At 34.8% G+C, this 25,803-nt stretch overlaps 2 protein-coding genes across 2 annotated transcripts; both read left to right on the top strand.

Annotated features, from left to right (window-relative positions):
* The first annotated feature begins 1,245 nt into the window (after positions 1-1,245).
* LOC110738976 (mRNA-decapping enzyme subunit 2-like) lies at positions 1,246-12,878 on the top strand. Its single transcript, XM_021919417.1, has 8 exons — positions 1,246-1,629; positions 2,309-2,460; positions 2,769-2,896; positions 5,845-5,940; positions 8,754-8,906; positions 9,684-9,787; positions 9,871-9,938; positions 12,351-12,878. The coding sequence occupies exons 1-8, from the start codon at positions 1,550-1,552 to the stop codon at positions 12,533-12,535; spliced, it is 966 nt and encodes a 321-aa protein (XP_021775109.1). The 5' UTR covers positions 1,246-1,549; the 3' UTR covers positions 12,536-12,878.
* A 1,471-nt stretch (positions 12,879-14,349) lies between these two features.
* On the top strand, positions 14,350-20,834 carry LOC110738977. The gene is made up of 3 exons (XM_021919418.1): positions 14,350-14,659; positions 15,731-16,124; positions 20,145-20,834. The coding sequence occupies exons 1-3, from the start codon at positions 14,473-14,475 to the stop codon at positions 20,434-20,436; spliced, it is 873 nt and encodes a 290-aa protein (XP_021775110.1). The 5' UTR covers positions 14,350-14,472; the 3' UTR covers positions 20,437-20,834.
* The last annotated feature ends 4,969 nt before the right edge of the window (positions 20,835-25,803 follow it).

Raw genomic sequence — 25,803 nt, forward strand, 5'->3', positions numbered from 1 at the left:
ATTTGCATGATCTTCCTTGGTCTTCAAATACACCAAAATGTCGTCAATGAAAACATCCACAAACTTGTCTAAGAATGATTTAAATTCCCTATTCATTTACGTACACATATACTTTGTAGTTACTAAGAGGTGTAAGGAGCTTTATTATACAAACTACATAGTAGTAATTATCAAAAATTGTAGGTCTCGTTGGTTTATTGGATCTAAACGCTTCACAAAATACTTCAATTAAAGAGCCCTTTTCCCTAAATAATGTTGGGAAAACACAATTTCCAAAATACAACCGATTTTTTTTTTAATTCCCACCGTACCGTCCACTTCAGCTAAGGAAAACAAACCGTTTTTTTTTTTTTTTTCGATCCAGCAACACCGCTACTTGAAGTGGCGGTTTTCCTCAAAACACCGCTACTTGAAGTGGCGGTTTTCCTCAAAACACCGCTACTTGAAGTGGCGGTTTTCCTCAAAACACCGCTACTTGAAGTAGCGGTTATGATTTTGTTGAATTATTTTACAAGGGAAAAGGAGAAAGTGATTTTGTTAAAAAAATACTTAATAAATTAGTAAACCGCTACTTGAAGTGGCGGTTTTTAGTAACACACCGCTACTTCAAGTAGCGGTTTTTAGTAGTACACCGCTACTTGAAGTAGTGGTTTTTAGTAGGGGTGCCCATAATTCGGATAAAAACCGAAATCCAATCCATTCCAAACCGAATTATCAATTCGGATCGGATCCGAACTTTAAATCGGATTGGATCGGATTGAGATTTTTTGGAAATTCGGATTTTCGGATTGGATCGAATTTACCCTAATTGGATCCAATCCAAACCGAAAACCGAATTGTAAAATTAAATTGTATAAATATGGATTTCTTTAATTTTTGAAGTTTAGGTCAAATACTTACTACTACAAAAAATAAATTAGGGAGACTTTGTATTAATTAATTAATGACTTGACGTTGAGCTATTTATTTTACTCATTATTTTAAAGACTTTTAGTTGTATTAAAGCTTTATTTTTATAATTGTATTAGGAGCTAAAAAATAATGTATTATAATTCGGATTTTCGGATCGGATCCAAATAACCGAATTTTAATTCGGATTGGATCGGATTGGATCAAGAGAGAAATTCGGATCGGATCGGATTGAAAAATTGAAAACCGAATTATATTTCGGATTGGATCGGATTTGGACTAAATCCAAACCGAAAACCGAACGGACACCCCTAGTTTTTAGTAGCACACCAATACTTGAAGTAGCGGTTTTCTAATGAACTCATTTTAAAAAAAATGCCCACTGAGCCGATGACGTGGACGGTATGGTGGAAATTAAAAAACGATTAAATGTAATTTGAAAATTAGATAATTTCCCAACATTATTTAAGAAAAGGACTCTCAATTAAACCCGATCCAACTTAAAAAAAATAAAAAAAATCCGATTCCATTTAAAATTACCCAATAACATCCCATAAATAAGCATCGAGCCCCTTGTTCCTCCTTCCTCGGGGATCAATTAATCAGCGACACACACAGACAGTCTCGGAGCGCCGGAGTGATGTCAGGGCTTCACAGATCTTCTAGCGCTCCATTGAAGAACGGCCTTCCTCCTCAAGAACTCCTCGATGATCTCTGCAGGTTTCCATCTTCTCTCTCCTCTTTTTCCGCCATTTTTACCACCTTTAATTCTCTCTATTCTACTCAACTCAACTTGCATTGTCAATTTAATTTTTAATTTTTTGCTCTCAATTTCAGCTAATTTGTTAATTTAAGTTAATTTTCTGCTTATGATGTTTAAATTCGAGCCTCTACAGCTTTCTCGACACTTTGTATAACAATAATTCGTCATTTTTTTGTCCTTCAATTTTATTTTATTCTTCAATTTTTTTTTGGTTTGTATTGTGTTTGAGTTTGATTTGGGTAAGTCATCTTAAACCCTGTAAGATGATGAGAAATGTTGATGTTGATCTACTTAATTTTGCTACTTTGTAATTCCTAATTACCTATGTGTTACAAGTAGAAGATCTAAATTGATGTATAGGCGCCACGGTTTAGTTATATATCTTAAGCTCACTCTATCTAGATAAATTGTCACGTTACTAGTTCAAATTACAGTATGAATACGAGTAACAGTTCCGGACATAACAAAAAATTCTCCTTGGGTGTCATAGTATTTCATGCTTAATTTGGGGGATTCCTATTATGCACAAATTATGCTTCTGTTTGACCATGATCAGATGACTTTAGAAAATAATTCCAATATTTGTGCTGCTCTAACGCCTTATTTCTCCTGTTATATTGTTTTGAAATTGTGCAGCCGCTTTGTCTTGAATGTTCCTAAGGAAGACCAACAATCTTTTGAGAGAATCCTATTTCTGGTCGAGTATGCACATTGGTTTTATGAAGATAATACAGTGGAGAAGAATCCATCGTTGAAATCATTTACTCTCAAAGAATTTACGTCTTTAAGTATCCTTTAATCATTCATATTTCATTTTCATTGGGCGAATATCCCTTTTCTTGTTTTTCTTTTTCAAAGTTGCGCATGAATGCATATCTTGAACTTGCTTCCTTACGTGTGAAGAACGATTGTAAAATTTACATTTGAGATTGTGTGTGTGTGTGTTTGTGTGTGTGTGTGTGGGGGGGGGGGGGGTTGGGTTGGGGTTATGACTTGTGTTTGATCTAAGTTGGTTAAATTGATGGTCTAGTTTTGGCATTTACTGCAAATTTTGTACTTTATGATTAAACACTTGTTTTACCTTCAATCCTTCTAGTGTTTAATAGTTGTGAGGTCTTGAAACCCTATGTTCCTCATATTGATGATATATTCAAGGACTTCACTTCCTACAAGGTTCGGGTTCCCGTCACTGGAGCAATCATTTTGGACAAAGCATACGAAAGGGTAATGTCCATGAATTTTCATCTACTCTCTTTGTTTTACTTCTTGATATTTTGTCTTTACATTGTCGTATACTCGTATGGGAAGCTGAAAACAGCTGTTACCTTGTGCTAGCACTTTTATTGGACGTATTGTGTTGGTAAGGCTTTGAGGTTTAGTGGAATCATAGACATTCGTTACCCGAATTATAGACATTTGTGAAATGTGGAAATAAAAAACTAAAAGGAATTGTTTTTTAATTTTATTTATTTGTCTGGTTTTCTTTTGCATAAGTTTCAATTCAATATTATACTCGTAATAATAGTATCTCTATGTACACATTTTAAAAAAAAAAGTTAAAATTATTAATTAAGATGAAACTAGCCAATTCCATTTGCAATAGAATCTCTCCAGATTCCAAGTGGGACAAATAAAATTAGCATGGAACGCTATTCAATTCCTCTTTCTCTCATGCATTTTCAAACCTTAATAAGAATGCCATTAGGCCATCTACTTTCTTCAATCCCATCTTCTTTAACGTCATTTTGATTTCTCCCTTTTGAATCCTTCACATAAACTCCCGATAAACCATATCATGAGAAGTATTTGTATCACTAATATGTTAGGTTCGATCTCGATTGAATAGGTTATCAAAGTAAGGTCTCCATCTATCTTTTATCTCCTTGTCTCCAGCATGAACTTTTTGGTCGATATCCTTCACACACTTGACCTTTGCTCTCGCAACTCATCCCAAACATTTTACATCATTCTTGTTTGTTCTTTATCGCTGTAGCACTTCTTCATTCCACAAAGATGTGTCCTAACTCGATGGCATGCTTCCATTTTATTCTCCCAAGATTTCTTTTGCCATTTCATTTATGCCATGCTCCATTTTACTCCACATTGAATCCACATCCAAGTTAGTGCTAGTGGAATAAATTCTTGCATCGTCTATCTTTCCTACAAATTTTAGTTGGTTTTACCGTCAAAGTTTGCATCACTTAATTGTAGGCTCCACTTGCGGTCTCTGTCTTTTACACGTCCGCGACCTCGAAAATTGAGCACCAGTAGTCTAGGGATCACCTTGTCAACGTAACTCTTCCTCGGTGCATCCCTAACTACAAAGAAATTAGTTTAACATGCAGTACCCCACTTATAATATGAAAGCGCAGAGGAGGATATCAAGTTGTTCGTCCAGGATATTAGATCTGAAGCTGGTAGGAGAGACTATGTAGTATGCTTAAAGCTAGATAGAACAAATGTGGGTCTAGCACATAACATTGCTGTTAGAACCAGAATAATTGGATAGTGGGGTGTCCCACATTCTCAGTGTCTAAAAAAACAAAAAAAAAAGTCACTAGGTGAGACTGTGAGAGATCCTTTTCACAAACCAAGTGTTCATGATACTCAAGTCATATGTCAATGCAAAATCCAAGATTTTTATTTCTAACTTCATTCCTGTTTTCATAACCAAAACCTCCATGAATACTATCAAAGCCACCCCTCCTATTGCCCACATGTCCATTGAGATCACCACCAAATGACCTATTCCACACATTTGGGAACTTGTTGCACCACTTCTTTGAAGTCTTCCCATAATTTTTGTCTTATAGAGGCATCCAATCTTAGTAGTGGTGCATAAGCACTTGTAGTTACGACCTCATCACATATCAGTCTATCATATGCTTAACACTCACAATTCGATCACTCTTCTAGACGCTTCCATCACATCATCAACATATTTTCAATTAATGAGGATACCTACTCCATTCAAAGCTTACAACGCATGGAGCTACTTCCTTTGTCTTTGTCCAACCCACTTTCTTTTAGGCACATTATGTTAATTCTCCTCCTCTTCATTACCTCTACTAATTCAACCAATCTCCTGATCAAACAATAGACTTTCCAAGTCCCAAAACGCATCTTATTACCCATACTATCTCCATGGACTAGCTTCTTTATACACATTTGTTGTCATGTAGGAACCCCTTGCATACTTAACACCACCCTTGGGAGCTGGGATGGTGTGTCGCTTGTGGGTGATGACCTAACAACTCTTGCATATTTTTCATTAGACCCTCTGCAGCTCGTTGTTGACTAGGGAACGCCTCCACAATATCCAAATTTCGATTCATGTCCGTAAGATGTGTACGTTGACGCCACAGACCTACCACAACTCTCCTCTTTTTTCCGGGCTTGAGACCGGCAGTGAATAATGGCATTCACTAGTTAAAATTATAAAATGAAGATTCTATACACACTGAAAACTTATAACTTCTATATTAGTTAAAATTATAAAATGAAGATTCTATACACAACTGATAAATGGTGGTAATATCTTCATTGTGTTAACATTTTTTTTTATTGAAGTGGTTTTTGTTGGCTATTATATACGTATACTTATTTTGAGATATGGAGCATCTGTAATGCCTTAGGCTTATGGGAAGGGGTTTATAGGTAGGTCAATTAACTAGAATGTTGAGGGGGAAGAAAAGAAAGGTAGTTGCTCCACCCCATATACCTGAAGCATTGCATGATCATATAAATGATATAATGTATAGAAACAAACCTGATCTTCCTACATATTCTTATCTAACTGTTTCTTGTATAGACCTTCTTTAGCTATTATGCTCACCGGTCACCCCCATCCCTTCGGGAGACTTCTGTTTAGGATTTTGATCTGAATATTCTTTTTCATTGATTTTCTTTTTGCATTTTTTTTGAGTTGATTTATATTTAGAATCTTTGAGCTCTAAGTTACTAATCATGTTTTTTGTGTAATGCCAAAAACTAGGTAAAATATTATCAATAAATAGTGTGGTGATTGATTTAAGCCACACCAAAACTTTGTTAATCGATATTGCCTTTTGCGTATTAGATTTATCGTGCACTCAGTTCTATCCCTTTTACAAATATGGTATTCATATGCTACGTAGATATTATTGGTTTAAAAGACATTTTATTTTTTGCAGTGCTTGCTGGTTAAAGGGTGGAAAGGAACTAGCTGGAGTTTTCCACGTGGTAAAAAGAACAAGGATGAGGAAGATCATGCATGTGCCATCAGAGAAGTACAATTTTTTTTTTTTTCCTTAGCATCTCTCTCTCTCTCTTCAATCGTGCCTTTAATGTGGATAATTCTAAAAAATTATGTTGTTGTATGTTTGTTGATTATATAGTGTCCATCATATTTATGAGACGGGTTTTGTAAGTAATCTTCATTTTGGAAAGGATTAGAACTTGCTGATATTTAGAAAACAATTCTATGATTTGTGTGAAAGATTTACTATGCGACATTTATCATAGGCTGTTGTGTACCACAGGGTCTCTAGAATCTATTATTAAGGACATTATGCATGTTGATTATTTAGAAACTGATATTTGATGAAACACTTGACTCATATTTTAGTGACTCTAAATGTTAATCTCTAATTTCACGACAAGACAACACGATTGAGCTAAAAAGTATTTTCAAGTCGTATTTGTAAATTTTGTTTATTACACTTAATTAGAATGTTAAGTAAGGCTCCATATTATCTAACTTATTTTGTTTGAACTTATCTCAAGCTATTTGAACTTATATTGCTCAAACTTGTATTATTTAAACTTATGGCAGTAACAGTATTTTGTGAGCGTCTTCGAACTTAATTTGACAAGGGAAGAGGAAAAAAAAAAAACTAAAACAGCTTGTCTAAACTTATTTGAACTTATTTTTTCTGAACTTATTTGTATCAGTAACGTATATATGTGAACTGATCTAAAAACATTTTTGTGTGAATTAAGTCAAAATACATTGAACAGAGTGGGGTTTTAGACTCTTCCAACTTCTCAAATACATTGTCACAATCTTAAGGTGCTGTCTTTGTAACTCTGTGACCACCAGGTCCACCACTACGATGTTGATAATGACACCAGTTTATTTATATTTTCCTATGCTGCCTTTTGATTAAACATTACTTGCACCACTTACTTTGTGATTCTTTTGATATCCGTTGTTTAGTGACCACAATTGTTTATTACTTGATGTGGTGGCTTCACATAATCGTATCATGGATGTAGTTCTGTTGTTGTGACTCAATAATGCTTTTATGTCCTCAAACATCCTTTCTTAGGTTTTTCTCCTCTCCTTAACTGGTAGTTAGCTGCTTGTATCTATATTTTATTCTGAACTTGGTACAATGCAAAATAAAAGTAATTTATCTATATTATAGACCATATTAACATAACTAGAGCCACCGCTCTTCAGTATGGAATGAGGCAGCGTCCGGAAACTTCTCATGTGAAGCAATTGATACAAGCTCTGTGTTCTTTTAACCCTTCCTCATTGTATGGTCTTTTATTCACGGATACGTTCCTCATGGACTTCATGGCCATTGGAAGCTAAAATCTCGTTCCAAGAAGTTTTTTCATTCTCTAAGGTGTCCTTTGTTCTAGAAGCGGGAGTGTTTAGTGCGTAGAAAATATCTTAGGTCCCGTTCTCTTCACTTTATTATTGTTTAATTGAAATTACTTTTACTGATATTCAATTATTTTTGCTGACATAAATTTTAGTGAATTGAAATTATTTTTATAGATTCTCTATTAGTTTGTTTTTTTTCCCTTTAAAGTTACTGATTTTTATTGAATAGAATTTTTTTTTACTAACTGAAATGAACTTATTTTTACTGCAGTGAAACTACTTTTACTGAATTGAATTTATTTTACTGAATATTAATTTTATAAAAGGTGAAGAGAGTAGGGCCTTATCCATACAAGTTTAAATTACTATTCTTTTAACTTTGGGAAGTCTTCATTAGGCACCACTTTCACAGGCTATATCATGATCAATTGGCATTGAAAGGAAGTTGTTTTCCAATTGAAGTTTTCCTTTTTAATTTCAGCTCACTTGGATCTAGCTGTTGAAAGGAATGAGGGGGGATGAAGGGAAAAGAAAGGAAAAGCCCTGATAGTGAGTTAGTGATTGGGTATCTTTCTTGAGGTCAAGGATAAAAGAGGTGATTTAACACATTTATGTTAATAGTATTCTGTTGTCAATCACGTTTTGGACGTCTGAGGAAGAGAACTCCATTCAAGTGAACTTTAGTGTAGCTTAGAGGCTTAGAGCTTCTCACTGCAATATTATGAGCTGATTACAAGCTTTAGTTGTGTATAGCAGGGGTAGAGAGGAGGACTATCAATATATGCATATCAGTGATCTCAAAAACCAATTTCCCATTTTGGTGTAATTTTCATCTGCATTTTCTGAAAAAGAAAATAGATATCATTATGTAATTTATCTCTTTCTTTCTTAGAATTGCTCATTGATAATTTGGTATTAACTCACTTTATAAGTATTTTTAGGGGGTGGATTGGAAAGGTGGGGAATCTGAAATAATAAAATGATAACAATTCATGATTTTCTATATAACTTATGATTCCCAATTCATTAGCTAAGCTTTGGGGAGTGGGGGTGGTGGCAATGATCTTCCTCAGTCCTGAAAATGCTTTGTCCCTGCTTTTAATCCCAAGCACTCTCTTCTTGTAGTTGGAAAATATATTTATTAGCTGAGGGCAGTCCAGTAATTTGCTTACACTTGCCAATAATTGGCTAAGAGCAGTTACTTAGTAGCTGTGTGCCTCAAGCTTGTGGTTTCATCTACCTTTTACTTATCTATTATGAACAAGGAAATATTTTGTAAATTCGGGTTCTTCACATCTTGTTCTGTGACTTCTAAAAAAAATGACTTTGTGATGAATATTTGTTACCAATAGTATAGAACCAATAGCAGGATTTTCTGTTTGTGGGGTGGAGGGTGAAGAAAATGTGCTATCCTTTGTTTTTTTGTTTGACTCTTGGTTGTGTGGGTTTTGATTTATTGGATTATTGTTTCTATAATGACTACAGGTTTTGGAGGAAACAGGATTTGACGTCTCTGAACTTCTTGACAAAGATGAGTACCTTGAAGTAATATTTGGGCAGCAGCGGGTCCGCCTTTATATAATTGCTGGTGTTAGTGATGACACCTCCTTTGCTCCACAAACCAAAAAGGAGATTAGTGTAATTGTTTTCCTCCTTTTAAAATTCTTTTTGGAGATACTCCGTAATTTCTTTCATGATTTTGTAGTCATACTGCCCTCCAGTAAAGTGTCACATGTCCGTGACATGCTGGAATGTTGGAAATCCTAGTATCCCACTGGTACTTGAGATGAAACGAAGAATTCAGTTAACATAGGATACATTATGCATTCATACAATCCTTATTCTGCAGAATAATATCACTGTACCTCCCCTCCCCCCCAGACCACTCACATCAACCTATATTTGCAGGAGTGTGGAAGAGTATTTTTTCTGGAGCTAGCTGTTTTTGTACTTTAGGTTGTTTTGTATTTAGATTCTCTTTCTATCATACTATTGATTTTTGGTGATTGGAATTTGAAATATTGCTATAAAATAATATCAAACCGAGAGTATAAACAAATTTTGATATCCAGCACGAGTTCCTTAATTTTTTCTTTCTCTCTTTTCCCCGGTTCCCCCTTTTTCTTTAAATACCTTTCTCTCCATTTTTGTTTAGTTTTATCTTTGGTTTCTCTTTGTTTAATCCATGCATGTGACCTTTTCATACTCTGAGATGGAATAAGCCTCCCCATATTCCATTTTAAGCCCCTCGTGTGTGTAATTTTATATACTATGTATTAAAGTTACTTTGTCTAATAGTCATTCTTATCATATCACAGACCAGTCTTCCACAAGAACTACTCTTTCTTTAGTTTTAGGAAGTCTAATGTTTGCGGAGAATATTCATACACTAACATTAATGTTTTCTGTGCTCAGGAAATTGCATGGCATAGACTAGATGATCTCCAACCTGCTAGTGATGAAGTTATATCACGTAGTGTCACAGGCCTTAAGCTTTACATGGTTACTCCATTTTTAAAGTGAGTTTATTTAACAGACCTTTTGTTTGTTCAGGTCTTTGTCATGTATGTCTTATGTCCCAGTGAGTTTTTGTACTTTTCAGATCATTAAAGACATGGATTGCAAAGCACGCGCCTGCAACTGTTTCAAAATCTGATGCTTCTCGCAGAGGTTTATCTTTATTTATTCTATATATTTATTCATATTATCCTTGGCTTTTCAATATCTATCAAACATATCCTTGTCGTTTGACCTGAAGACTTATGACTTGGAATTGAACACTAACCTAATAAGTAATAACCTTATGGTTAAAGTTGAAAAAGTTGAAATCACCCAAACTTCAAGTTTTTGCTATTTTGACTTGACATTCATTTTTCCTTGATTGATTTAATTGATTATGATATTGTATTCGAATTCCATGTATACTTTTTTCGTGAAACATGATATATTCCTGTATGAACCATTTTGTATGCGATTTGCAACAAATGTAATCTACTTCAAATGATTCAAGCCTTATTGCAAATTATATGCATACATAAACGATGGTGGAAAAAAAGAATGTGATTAGGTGACCCAAAATGACACGACCCAAATCCTATTCAAATGACCTATCTGCCACCTGCATTTTCTATGAACGATTGAAAAAATCTTATGCAGTGCACGCTCAGCTAGAGCATGTCCAGTGTGCTGAAAAGTTGTACTCCGTAGTTTGCAGAGAAAGAAAGGTCTGCTGCACCCCAAAATGGTCAGTATATTGATTTAACATTGGTTACCAGTGTTGGTATAAATATGACTTCAAGTGTCTTGACACTTTGTCGCATCTAGTCTGGAGATGGGGACTCTTTAAATTGGACATCAGTCGGAAACATGATAAAGTTTTAAAGGACATTTTGCTCGTTTCATAATTTAATACTCCCTTTGTCCCCAAACTTCGACTCTTTTGGCCTAATTTTAGTCCCAAAATAATCGACCCATTTGCATTAAAATACCCACCAATTTACAACAATATTTGTGTAAATTAGCTTCCCCTTATAAAATTTTGTTTTGTTTTGTTTTTTTTTTTGTTTTTTTTTTGTTTTTATTTTTATTTTTAATGTATATTTAATATTTTCTCTCTCTACTTTTTTTACAAACCCCATGTAAATTTAACTTTCCAATATGTTTTTATTTCTTTTTATTTAAATTTCTTAATAACTGCTAAATCAACCCAAAACGTTCGAAGTTTTGGGGACGGAGGGAATAGGAATTTACTTGGGGTGGCTTTTATGTAATTCTTACTAGGATTATTTCATTTCTTTAGTTGGTAATGTCATGTTACTTGCGAGTTATTGTTACCTTTCTTTCACTATCTTGAACATATTGTGCCACTTCACTTTGCAACTTAAAAGAAACAGAGGAAGTGTATGTCAAGCGAATGCGCAAGTGGATTTCACATGATTGAATAAATTAATGAAGGAAAATTTATATTTTGTTAAAAAAAAGCACCTGAAGTGACATAGTGGCAAAAGTATAATTGTATTGTCAATCTGTTTTTATTTATCAAAGGGACTGGGCTTTCAGTTTTATGTTCTTGTTTGCATTAGTTGGTTGGGTTGCTGCTAAATGATAATAATTATTGAAAAGAAAATTAATATTTACTTATTAATTGTGTAATTATTAACATATTGAAGTATTTTACTAATAGTTACTCCCTCCGTTCCTTTATTAGATTCCTATTTCTAGCATTTATTCCTCACATAATAGAGAGAAGTAGGAATCTAATTAAGGGACAGAGGGAGTATTCAATACTAATTACAACCTAGTCATGCTATGGTAGCTCTGGTCATATTATGTTCAAAGTATGCTTCTTAAACTGAAAAAGTGCAATGTTAATGTAAAAAAAAAAAAAAAATGCCGCGTTGGCTGTGATTTATTTCCATTACATTCAGGACAAGCTGCTCCCACAATTTTGCCTTCACTGGGGATCTGGTAATTGTTTTCTCTGTATATATCAGCCTATATGTATAAAACGGTTTTGGTGAGATGCACCAAAGATGTAGCTTGAGGCGCACAGCTTTTATTTTTTCAGTATTTTTAATCCGCTTTTTATTAAGTTCGCCTGACTTCAACAGGGCATACTGTATTTACCCTATCCCCTTGGTGCATCTTGATCCTTTCTTTACGTTGGTTTATTCACCAAGAATCACCTCTTATCATCATATCTGGCCTAAACTGACTCTTTACCATTATACATATATGAGGAATCACCCCTTTTTCCAATTTCAAGACTTTGGTAAAGTATACACTATTCTTTCTCATTATATTGCTGGAAAAATAGGAGGGGTTTCTGCTGACATTTATTAAAGCCTCATGGCACTGTCCAGCTGAATTTATGAAATATAACTGTAAAACGTGTTTTTGTTTGGATTCTTGGGGCACCTGTAATTGTTTAGTGTCTTGCTTTTTTCTCTTGCTTTCTGATTGCTTTTTAAAGCTCAGTTTGGATTATAGGTAGTAGGTGATCAATCATATGTGAAGTGTGCTTGTTGATGTTCCTGTTTGCCTCATGCTTTTTATCTGTATGACTTTGTTGATACATCACAGGACTTAGTGTTTGGAAGGCTAAAAATAACTCTGGGGGAAGCAGCTCAGCCATGGTTGAAATCCAGCATCCTAAGACTGCACCTGATACTCATGTTACTGAAAAAGGCCCAGGCAAGACCCTTAGAAATTTTAATTTTGATACGTCATCAATCTTTCGAGCTATGGAATCAGGATTTTCTGCGTAAATGCTCTGCTTGATGCTAATTTCCAGAAGGCTGGCTCACAGTTTCTGCAACAATGATAATCAAGTTTAGTACTGCACATGAATTAGCCAAGGTAGTTCTGCTTCTGTACATTGTATTTGTCAGGAGTTTCAGGTTCTAGGTGCTTGTACATTATGTACAGAATTCCTTCAAAGTAAAGGCCGCTGCTGCCCATTATGTTAATCCCTGCTTCTAGCTAAATGTCATTTTACCATGTGCCTTGAATATGTATAAGCTATTCATGGTAAATAGAATGGACTATTGTTCCTACTTATTCTACTCGAGTATTCCAAATTTTCTTATCCTTTAAAGGGCAAGACTACGATTAGAAACAAAATGCTCAATTAGAGATAGTGGAGGTGCTACTAGGTAGAAGCATGAATCCTGATCACTGCTAAAGTGCTGAGTGACTCCGATGATACTAGATAGCAGTGTGAACAGCGTTCTGCTGCTTAATTTGAATTACGGAGTACTAACTACCAAGTGGTTGTCTTAAGAAATTTGCAATGTGATCAATATAAACTATCGAAGAAAAACAATTGATGGCAATTCTTACTTATTTTAAAATTGATGACAGATTTTAAGTTAATTAATATATCTATTTTAAGTTATGATGTAATGCTTGTTATCCGTTACAGGTTATGTGTAACGATTTGACATAAAGGAGAGAGGAAAAATGTTTGATTGTTGCACATAACCTGTAACGGAGGTAGTATATAAGATTTTTAGTTGTGGGTTTGGACTGGTTTGACCTTAAAGATAGAATGGGTATAAAAGGTTTTTTTTTTTTTTTTTTTTTTTTTTTTTGAAATACTATAAAAGGTTGTTTTATTGATTAATAATATTCAAAAACTGAATTATGAAAAATAAATTAGGCAAATGTTGGATTATTAGCATAAAATTTTCCAAAAAAAATTAAAATGTGTCATCCTTTTATATTTTTCTTTTGTAATATTATATTATTGTGTAGTGAATGACAATATGAGTAACAAATTTAATAGCAAGAGAATTGAGTTACAAATTAAAAGTATATTAATGGTTAACCTATGAAACAAATGGTGGCATTGCTCGAGCTCAAATATTAGTATATACAAATTAATTCAGGTTGCAAGCCGTAGGACATACATGAATTTTGTACTTTACAACTCGAATATATCAAAATCAATTTTTTTCATTGATATTTTTTTTTGACCCCTTTCCCTAAATAATGTTGGGAAATTATCTAATTCCCAAATTATAACTACTCTTTTTTTTTTAATTCCAATTATACTGTCCACGTCAGCTAAGGAAAACAAACCGAATTATTTTTTCTCGGTCCAACGAAAACCGCTACTTAAAGTAGCGGTTTATGAAATTAAAACCGCTACTTGAAGTAGCGGTTTATGGGTTTGTTTTGTAAGTTTTTCTTCAAAAACAAAATATCTATAAATCAGTAATTAGTAAATACAAACCGCTACTTTAAGTAGCGGTTTCTAATATGTAAACCACTACTTGAAGTAGCGGTTTTCAGTAGCACACCGCGGTTTTCTAATAAACCCGTTTTTTTTAAAAAATTCCCACTAAACCGGTGACGTGGACGGTATGGTGGGAATTAAAAAAAGAGTAGCTGTAATTTGGGAATTAGATAATTTCCCAACATTATTTAGGGAAAGTATGTTACGCAGTAGAACTTTTTTAAATGTCATTTTAGAATCGAACCTTTTTGCTCGGATCAAATCAAATCAGATTGAATAGAACTTATGGCATATGGTCAAATTACTAATTACCACCCCTAATTATCCCCAAGAAGAGGGACGGAGTGACGGACTAATCTTTGCCCATACAAATTGGCTAATTATTGGCCACTTGGCCAGTATAGGCGCTACTCTTTGCAGCCTCACCTCCGCTTTGTATCGCAAAACTCTCCGATTTAGGCGGAGATGCGGTCCATACCACTAGGCGGCGTCGGCATCACAGTAGCGCCGACTTCCAACGCTGCTTCCTGTAAATCTTCCATCTCTTCCACCTTCAACTCCACCAAACTTCGTCTTCCTTCTTCCTCCATTTCACCCCACTTCTCTCATCATTTCTTTCTTTCTTCGTCTTCTCCGCCTGCTAATTTCCCAGGTAAATATGTATATACTATATACTACATCCGTTTCAAATTATTTACAACGATGTGATATTAAGTGTGAGTAGAAAATGTCTAATTGTTGCAAATAATTTAAAACCGAGGTAGTATTTTATTTTTAATAGTTTTTCAATCATGCTGATTTTGTGTTCAATTTTCCCATTCTTAACTTTCATTGATCATTGACTTGTGTTTTTATTATAGACATGTGATTAGCAATAATGGGTATCAATGGATTTCATAGAATTTTGGGTTAGTGAAATTGTAGCTCAAGTAATTTAGTATTCGTTAGGCCCTTTTTGGTTGAAGGTATTTGGCTAGAAATGAAACTATTTTGCCTATCTATTGAACAACTTAGCTTTTGCATTTGTGTTAGTTATTGCAAAACAAGCAATAATTCCATACTAGCTCAATGCAGTAAAGTTGGAGGGGGTGCCTAAGGTGCTTTCTATATGTGTGTGTTAATGCCTTTTAGATTAATCCCACATTCCTAGAAGACCAATTCTGAAAATTTATGTAGTCTTTACTAATACTAACTCTGTTTAAAAAAGTTAACATTTTAACATTTGGCACCATTCATTTGCCTTAGTTTGACCATAATTTTCTACTAATGTATACAAGAAAATAATAATATGGCTAACTGGCCAAGACTACATCATGTGAAATGCGCCGTAGACACTTGTAGATTGTGAGTCGATATTATTTTGGGTGGAAAGGCTAATTTACACAGTTACATAGCATCAGAAACGATCCTTGTAGATTGTAGAGTCAATATTGTTTTGGGTGGAAAGACTAACTTACGTAGCATCAGAAATGAGAATGGGTCTAATATCTTGCCCTATTCAATTATTATTGAGGGGTATGAAAAAAGTTAACTTATTATAATTATGATTTGTCAGTGTTGTCACAATTGTGTATATTGTTGAAAATATGTTAGTAGATTTATTGTAGGTAGTTGATGCATATAGTAATCTCCCTGTTTTATCGTTTCTAAAATTGCCTGCTTGGAGATGATAACTTGTAACTTAATTGCATGTTTACATTGGTGGTTGTGGTCTCTATTCTAGGAGCTTGCCAGGCTAGTCAAGTTGCAGACTTGTTTCCATCTGTCACACCTGAGGTAGTTGTTCGAGAAGCTAGATTGGATGACAGTTGGGAAGTGGTTGAAACACATTGTAGCTCCTTCTTCCCTGAATATTCCTTCCCTTTGGACTTTGTAATGAGGATTGATAGACTCATTGCAATGATATTTGGATTTCCTGTTCCTCATGGTTGCAAAAGGACTTGCTTGGTCGCAGTTGTTGGTAGCTCTACAAACACCTTCTACATTGAAAGTGATGATCTCAAATTTGGTGGATTTGATGCGAAATTCTCTCTGAATAAAGGTCATGTTGCGGGAATCTTAACTGTGGACACTGTTGCTGATTTCTTACCTAGAAAAGGATCTTTGAGGCAACGAAGGTGCGTTCTTTTTAACCTTTGGCTTTTGTGTTTGGATATGTGCATTTCATTAGTAGCATCTAATTTCTTTCCAACAAAACAGAAATTGGAAAATAGCATACTTAAATCTTAATTTTGTTGAGTGATTGTTTCGTGCACCAAACACAAATACCCAATACTTCAATATTCTTCCAATTACTATGTTTTTTATAAACCACTTTTGTATAAAACGCAAAAGAAAAGAGAGAATTATTGGATGTGTGCTAATTAATGGGCTTAATATTTGAATTAAGGATAGAAAAGAGAGAATTGTTGGATGTGTGCTCATGAATGGGCTTAATATATGAATTTCAAGGACTAACAATTAGGCCGTCATGAGTCAAGTGCGTATGTATTTCAATATAAATAGCTTAGGCGAATAATCTACATCCTGATTTCATAAAAGCACTCAAGTAAGTATATGTTTAACAAGAGCCAAGGCTATGTATAACATCTTGCATTGTTGCTTTGCATTAAGGTGTTCATATGCGTGCATGATGTATTTGATAATGGGTAATCATTTCGCCTTATTTAGAACAATCAATCAATCAATGCCTTAATCCCATAAGTGGGGTCCTTATTTAGAACAAGAACAATATAAATTTCACTAGTGCTGAGACTTAGGGCGACTAATATGTAGTAGAACACTCTTTGGAAAAACGGAATCAGATTAGGCTTTGAATTGCTTGATTCCCACACCATCTTATAGTTGTTTCAACTGTCATTTTGGTTTGACATTTTGAATTCGGAATCTTTACATTACCTAGTAATCTAGTATGCTCTTGATGAGGCAATTGGCTTGGTGAAGAATATTTTACAATACTAACATGGTTGGCTATGATTTTTAATTTCATATAAAATTTAGGCAATAAATATATAATGGAATGCTTAGAAGTCTACTATAAAATGGTATTGGTTTGATCCAAAAATAATTATTGCTAGAGAACTCATGGTCCATATAGTTTAAGAGTGCTTGTTTTCTGAAATCATGAATTATTTTTAAGTCTCTACTTTGTTTTTAAATATAAGGGCAAGATATGTTGAAGTTTCCGGGAGTTTGCGCCCATTAAGTATCTCTGTATCTTTCAGTTTTTTGTTCTTGAAAGTCATATTATATACTTTCTCCGTTCTTTTTTAATCACAACATTAGGGATATCATACTTGCAAATGGACATTTTGAAATATTAATATCTTAAAGGAAAAATTGTCAAAAATATTATAAATTTTGGATAGTCTTCCAAAAATTAAACGACCTCTTAATTTCCCAAAATTATACGAACTTTGGGGATATCCGCTTTAAATAGTGCATGACCGGTTGGTAGCTTGCTTAATAGGTTAATTGTGACAAGTGGCACATTGTGATTGGTAGGATTTTTATTTATAATTTTTACATTTTTTTTTATTAATAATTTGTCTGTAATTTTTTTTTTAAAAAAAAAAAAAAACAAACATCCCTCTCATTGACCCGACCCCTCTCCTTGTGAGCCCCCTTCCCGGCCACCGCAACACCCTGGCCACCACTCGCCCAGGCACAACCAAGCCATCAACAACCTAGGCCACCACCATCTTATCTGCCCTTCTTCTCACCCAACCATCCGTAGACAACCACCACCTTCCTTCTTAAAAATAGTTGAGGGGAGGGGGAGTTTGGTTGGGGTAGTGGAAGGGGGCTGGTCAGGGGAGTTGGTGGGGGAGTTGAGAGAGAAATTGTAAGGTTGTAATGAGGTTATTTTATAATTTTTTTGTGTATCATGTTATTAATCAATTTTTTTTGAAGTGATATATAACATGGCCATTGAATTATATCAGTACAATGTTCTTGTAGAGCTAAAAGTTTATAAATCATATATCACTAGTGCTTTTTCAAGGCTTTTCCAATTTGACCTTAAGTGTTCATTTAAGGATGGTTAAGGAACATCCTAGTTTCCACCATTTGTTGATTGTGCTATAGAGGCTTTTGAATTGGTAGAGTTTCTGAACTAGATTGATAAAAAATAGAGAGAATTTTGATGAGTAGTTTACTTTTACTAAATATGTCACTTCTTGTTCTAAAATCCTGCAGGTAACATATTAATTATCATGCAAGTTGTTGAGAATAAAAAATTTAATTTGGGTTTTTGCTTGGGTAATACCATAATGCATGGAAACAAACAAAGAAATATAATCTATGTGCGGGGGACCTTGAGGTTTTTTATTCATTTATTGGTAGTTTCAACAATCCATCCTTTGATGATTGTGATTCTTATTTGTTAAAAATATGAATGGGGAGAACATCATTTTTGACTTGGAAAGAGCCCTAGGTTTAATTCATTTTTAACCAAAACAACTCATGAAATTTCTGCAAGACATTCTATGTCCTTTCTATTAGAAGTGGAGACATGTTCTACTACTCATGCTAATCAAACATATTGGAAAGAGTGAGGAGTGTGTTAATTTCTCTATTAACTTTTGACATCATTGTAATCAATTGAAATACTAGTGCAGGTTAAGATGGTGAGTACTAGGACATTATTGTGTATAGAAAACATTGCAGGTACTGTCAATGCTATCTAATAGGTGCAAAGGTTAAACTGATTTATATCTATGGAATATGCATGAAATCTGAAATTTTACAATTGGATAACAAAAGTTTCAATGATTTTTCTAGATATGGAATATAGCATGTCCTGAAATTTGTATATCTGAAGCATGCCTTTCCTTGGAATGGTGCTCCTTTTTGATAGACTGTTTGTCACATGTTGACATGTCTATGATTATGGGTAATTGGGTATAGTACTATAGTTAAAGGGGTGACTCCCAGGCTTCTGAAATTAGGTCTTAGGGGTTTGAATTTCGGAAGATGTAAAATAGCAAGCAGGACAAAGAGTTTAAAGAATAGTCCCCTTTGGCAGATGTGTAGGCATCAAGGAGGAAGCTGGATGAGAGGCATCTTCCAACTTCCTATATAAGGCACTGATAAAATTGTCTAGGTACTGTATCTTTCGTGAGTGTAATAAACAACCAACATCCCGTTAAACTTATGAAGAACATTCCATGTCAATACAAGTAATGGTAGTCCCTCGAGGCCCGGATTCCTAATTTTCTTCAAAAAGTTTCATTATTGGATATGGAGTACCATTTTAAAGGTTACTGATAGTGATATTGCTTGCTAATGGAAATTTGTGGGGAACAAAAAAAACACGTTTAGAGGTAGAGTTTCATTCACATGGTAATGAACATGAAATTTTGTATTACAATTACAAAATAATTCATTACCATTCCCACAGTTTAGGATCAGTTATTAAACGTGTCGTAAGAGCTCATTGTCATCCTCTTACTTGGCTATGAAAGTATTCAACTGTCAGAATTTTATATATTTTTCATATTTGATGTTTTGAACGTGAGCATTTAGAGAATAGATTACCAAGCTAAGCTTAGTATAGTGGAAAGAAGATCACCTTTCAACCATGAGGTTGGATATTCAATGCCCACTAGTGAAATTTGGGGGATAGGATTCCTTTACTTTCCCCCTACTCCCAAATTGTTTAGCCTGCAAACCCAGGACGGGTTTAACTCGTGAGGGGTTCTGGGCCTTCAGGTTCTTTATCTTACCTTAAAAAAGAGAGAGAGAGAGAGAGAGAAGAAAATAGGGGTTGGTCAAAAAAATTGTCTTCTTTTGTTGATATTATTCTCATTCATTCCTGTATGCACTTGATAACTTACACATGTACACTAATTAGAGTTAAAAGCATTTCGTGAACCAGCGGAGAACCCTATCAACAATAGTGCTGTTTTTTTTTTTCTTCTTACTCTTAGTGGTCAATGATAACAACGATGTTAGATGAATTTGGGTCTAAATGTTAGTATAAATTTAAGCAGATACATCAGATTGTTCAATTTCGCATATAATGGCTTTTTTTTTTTTGTTTGAGTTATGAAGTTACTGAAGAAATTTCAGCTGTCATTAGTTTGAATTTACTCCCAGAATTTGGGAAGCTGTCTTATAATTTAGTGCTATGACAGGACCGGCATAGCATACATTTCAAATGTGGCAGTACGAGAGAAATTTCGACGCTTGGGGATAGCTAAAAGGCTCGTCGCCAAGGCTGAGGCTCAAGCCTGGAGCTGGGGCTGCCATGCTGTTGCACTTCATTGTGATTTGAACAACCCAGGGGCGACAAACTTGTACAAAAGTCAGGGTTTTAAATGTATAAAAGTTCCCGAGGGAGCAAATTGGCCCCAACCCAAGACCTCTCCGGATATCCAATTCAACTTCATGATGAAGCTTGTGAGAGCTCCAACAACCTCCTCATAAGTTGTGCTTGTGCATATTCAAAGAGATTTATATCAAAGAAGGGGGAGGTAATTAGGAATCATTTCTTGTACAAAATTTGCCTCGCTTCTCATATTCGTCTGTACATGCCATGTCCTTGTACAAGGTGCGTTCCACCGGACATGGCTGCTGTCTGTATAATCAAAGCTAGATTGTTATTAGTGTCACTTTTATTTTATTTTATTTTTTTTTTTTAAAAAAAAAAACTCTTAACAGACCACCATCCCACCGTATAAAAGTTGCTCAACAAGCCCAGTCATACTCGGAATCAACATTCGTGCACCAAACTTTCTACCCGATTACTGTAACATCTTTAACGCTTTTTAATGCAGGACATTGACATTGATAATGTTGAAATGAAAGTAAAAGGGTTGTAGAAAGTTGAAAAGTGTTATGAGACGAAGTAAGACTATGTTGTTAAATGCCCACTGTTTGACAAATGGATACACTCTCATTCAAGTGGTTGTTAACAAGGAGTGAAAAGGCATGTGTTTAATGTAAAAACTAGTGTGTACTCAGGCGATGTCCCGGGTTGCTAATTTGTGTACTTCTTGCTTTAATTTAACAATTATGTTCAACTATCGTTTATGTAGTTAGTGTGTGTAGTGGTTCGGGCATTGCCTTGAATGCCACTTTGTTTTTACATCATATGTATTTATATGTTAATCTTGTTAAAAATAAATGTATTATATTTACTTTATAAATGAAAGGAATATTATAATATTATGTGAAACTTAAAACATTAATAATAATTGGTGAAAGCATATTTTGTTTTGTTAAATGAAGTGGCTAGCTTACGTGGCGAATATACTTTGGATGATGACGTGACGTTGTGATAGAGGCACACATACTTTGAAGAGTGCCACGTGGCACCGTTCCTTTAAAAGGAACGCCTTTTAATATATAGTATAGATACACCTACCATGCGGATAAGTGATATGCTGCCACACGGACCATCAAGAGCTAACACGTGTCCTTTGCCTATGCACAAATGACCGAATCTGTAGGACTTTACACACTCTAAGAGGAATTATATAAATCATATTCATAAGGTTCTAATAACCAAGATCATGCATAACACATAAAGAACAAGTAATTATACCTTTGAAGCGTGATTCCACCTACAATCGAGCAAGAACAATGGGAGATAAAGAACATCAAGCGTGATTCCTCTACTTGGTCCACGGGCACAGATTAAACCTCCACTAATGTTAGTTAGCCGTGATTGAACCTTACAATCAACCTTCTACAGAGAGGAGAGGAATGAACCAACCAAGAACCACCACCACAAGCACCACGCACCACATAGGGTGGCAGGCATTACGAAGGGGTGAGAGAGGAGGGTGTGCGTAAGAGTGAGAGAGAGAGAGCTTAGGGTTTTTAGGATTGGTTGCCTTGTTTCACAATCTACTGTATGTTAATTGTGACTTAAAGCAACCTTAGGCATGGATCTTATTTATAGATCATATCTCTAAATAAGAGTCCATGTTAAGTCCAAATACCTAACTCTAATCTAACTACTCTAGCCCAACTCCATTCATGGTATGTCATATCCTCATAAGGCCCAATAATGGGCCCCTAACTTGTTTAACCCAATACCCTTGTTGTGTGAACTCATAGGATCCATTCTAGTGGGCTTTGGAATATTTGACTAGCCCAAAGATCATTTACCATAATCTAGCATTACACAATGACGACCCAAAAGAATGAACTTATTATCTCCACAATAGAGATCCTTAATATATCTAGTAATTGCACTTATCGAAGACATAATTCCTTCAATATCCCACTTGTCTAAGACAAGTACGCAATATTCAAATTCCTTAAGCAATGTGTGTCGATTTGATAATATGGTTGCATCTCATGTCGTGATCATATTAATCTACAAATCTTTTCTTGAAATCTGAGTTAGAATTACAAAACAAATGATTACTACCCCCATTTGAGCACAACCATGCATTTTCTGAATTCTCCCTCTTCAAGGGGCCGAGACACATTCCTATTTAAATAGGTATACTCAATCCAATTTTGTGGCAACCAAAGCTTCCACTCAACTTCTAAAATGACTGGGAAACATCCTTTATAATCTCCAGTTACGAGAAGACATTTGAATGTACCACAGTCAAATCATTTATTGGATGGAATCAGTATTCCACTCATGTCAAAGGAATCCAATAATATATCTGGAAGCTCTATACTTGAACTTCAAAGTAGGTCTATAGTTCGATCATGCATCATTCATGCACATCCATGTGATTGACCGAGCTTCACTACACTCCTATAGCCCATGAAACTGCGCTATCCAATCAATCTTACATGCTAATCCATTTATTGAAATCATTTATGTCCACTTTAATGATTTCGAACTAGGAACTCTAATAATATATAAATTTAGTTCACCTGTGGGGTTTCATTCACCAGGTCATCAACCTGATGAGCCCATCAATCCATAATTAATTTGGAAATTTTATTTAATTTCAAAAACCATAATTAAATAAGAATAAAACTTTGTTTCAATTGATAAACATAATTCTGTAAGTTAATGTATTACTTATATGATATGTTTTCTCAAAACATATACAACTTAAATTACATAACTTGCTACAATCCAAGAACCTTAGTATGACTCTCATACCTTGGTCATAGAAGGGGTTTAGCAAGTAGAGTTCATGCGACATTCCCATAAACATGAATTTTGCAACATCTAAATTTTACAATAATCTTCATCTCCATACACTAAGAATTTTCCTTCGCCCTTTCGCAAGGAACTTAAAAATTTCTAATTTGTATTCCAATGTTACATTGGATTTCGATTGATATCTATCATCACTTGTTCTTGAAACACGTGAATCAAATATAGTCCATGACATGCATGATGCATCCTTTGCATATTGCATAATTTAAGGATCATCACTCAAAACCTTAATTTCATCAACCTTTCTCAAAGCATTGAATCTTGTTAAGCAATGTGCCATGTTATATGGGATTGAAACTCCTTTCAATATAATGTTGAACCTTATAAGAATCTTATCAATATAAGCTTCTTAACTAAGCTCAAACTTAATTCAAAACCTATCTCTATAGATCTTGAATCCCAACTGTACTCATCTTCTTCTTCTAGGTTTTTCATACAAAATGCATTAGCCATTACTAGACCCTTCAAGCAATGAATAATTGCTCTCTCTACTAGACCAAGAAGATTGTATAGCTCCCACTAAACATCTTGTATACACAAGATCTTCATTTTATGAGAACATCAAATAATTTTTATTAACTCACAAAATTAAGAACATCAATCCATTAAAGGATCTTTTATGCATGTAACACCTTAATAGTTCTCTCCTTAAACCTGTGAGTACCCTGAACAATACTGTAGACACCTAAAAATGTCTCTCCAAAACCAAACCCGATGATGAACAATATTTCACCGCCACTATTGGTCGGGTTCAGTATTTAATCCCGAGAGTGCTTAAAAAATCGTATTTAATTAAATTTAATTTTTAAATAGCCCATGGATCAGTCTTGATGTTTAGTCAAAGCATAGTTTTTAATTTCAGCCCAAACCCTTTCTATTTTATTGTTTTATTATTTATTTTGGCCCAAACCTTTTATGTATTTTATTTACTTATTATTTTTTTAGAGAAAATAATAATAAATCAGAAATGGCCCGAAATTATCAATCGGCACTTCAAATGCTGAGCGAAATTAGGGTTAAAAAAATTTAGACGGAAAAACGGACCAGGACTCCCGCGTCACGACATCTATCCATCGTGTCACGGGAAACTGTCCCGTATGACGGTGGGATTCTCCATGACACAGGGCACCTGCTGTGACATGGGGGTTTCCGTGTCCTTTCCGCGTAAACCCTTAACGCGTTTTCTCCCTCGTTCACTAAATATTTCCCGCGTCACACAGCAGTACACCGTGTCACGGGAATGTTTCCCGTCTGACGGTGGGATTTCCCATGTCACGGTACACTTTGCCGTGTCGCGGTATACCTTTTTAGGGTTTTTATCTTTTTAGGGTTCCGTGTGTTCTCTCAGCACATTTTTTCTATAAATACCCTCCATTTCTGATGTACGGGGCATCAATTAATTCTCTATTTTTCTCTCTTCTATGCTCTAGCCTAAACACAAGCCTACCCTTCTTCTTTCAAAATTCCTTCTTCAAGCACTCCAAGGAGTCCATACTTTACCCGTGGTTCTGTCCTTAAGCCAAGGCGTGAAAGGTAGAACTGTTTGAGGGTTTGGCCCCAAATCAACTCTATTTAATTTAATTTAATTTAATTATTGTTTTATTATTATTATTATTTCCTTGAAGTTACTAACTCGTTTATTATTTTATAGTTGCAAGCAAACAGAATCAAAGTAAAAATTATGTTCCTTTTATTTCTATTAATTTTCTAACGATTTTATATTGTTGGAATAATTGTTAAATTGCTTCCAATATTAATGTTTATTCTATTATATTTATTGATCACCATATTTCATGTTTAAAGGGAATATATGTAATTGAAAATCACGCCTAATAAGATAATTTGGACAAGCGGTTTAGGTTCCTTTTAATCTTGTTATTGAATCAAGTGATCACAATATATTAGAATTATATGTTGCATTAATATTAAACCAATTTAGCTTAATAATAGTTTGGAGCAAATTGAATCTCTGTTTGTATGTCTTTGAGATCGCAGGAATCATTTTTTCGCTATAAGAATCGAGTAGAGGCTAATACGGGCGAATGTGACTCCATGACTCACTTCGTACCATCATTCCCGATCCTCCTTTCATGGTTCAGAACCATATGGAGTTAGTAATCTCGTGGATTATGAATGGGGTGTAACCTTCACCGGTCAATCGTTGTTGCCTATCGTTGTCCCTTATCGTGGTTGCCTTTTTATGATCCGTGAACGGTTTACAAGTTCCTTAAAAAACTTGTTGGCGGCTCCCTACTTTATTTGTTCCTAATCGTATTATGTCAATTCCCACTTCCTATGAGTGCCAAGCATATTCATACATGCTTTAACGTAGGCGCACTTCGAGCGACGCCTACAATTTGGCGACTCCACTGGGGAGGATTCTTGGTTATTTATCGATTTGAGTGATCGATATTTAATTAAGATGAGTGGATGAGACTTGAAAGATTCTTGAAAAATATTCCTGTGATTAATTTGGCGTTTTTGCATAAGCATAGATGTTTTAACGTCGCATTTAGGTCTGTCCCGTAGTAAAAATTGAATAATTTGATTGCGTACGAAGGTAAACAGGGCAACAGTCAGATCTTCTGACTGCCGTGCCACGACAGAATTTTCCATGTCACGGTGTAGTTCACCGTCTGACGGTGGGCTGCACC

This window comes from Chenopodium quinoa, unplaced genomic scaffold (genome assembly GCF_001683475.1).
Source record: "Chenopodium quinoa cultivar QQ74 unplaced genomic scaffold, ASM168347v1, whole genome shotgun sequence".
In the NCBI taxonomy this organism is placed as follows: Eukaryota; Viridiplantae; Streptophyta; class Magnoliopsida; order Caryophyllales; family Amaranthaceae; genus Chenopodium; species Chenopodium quinoa.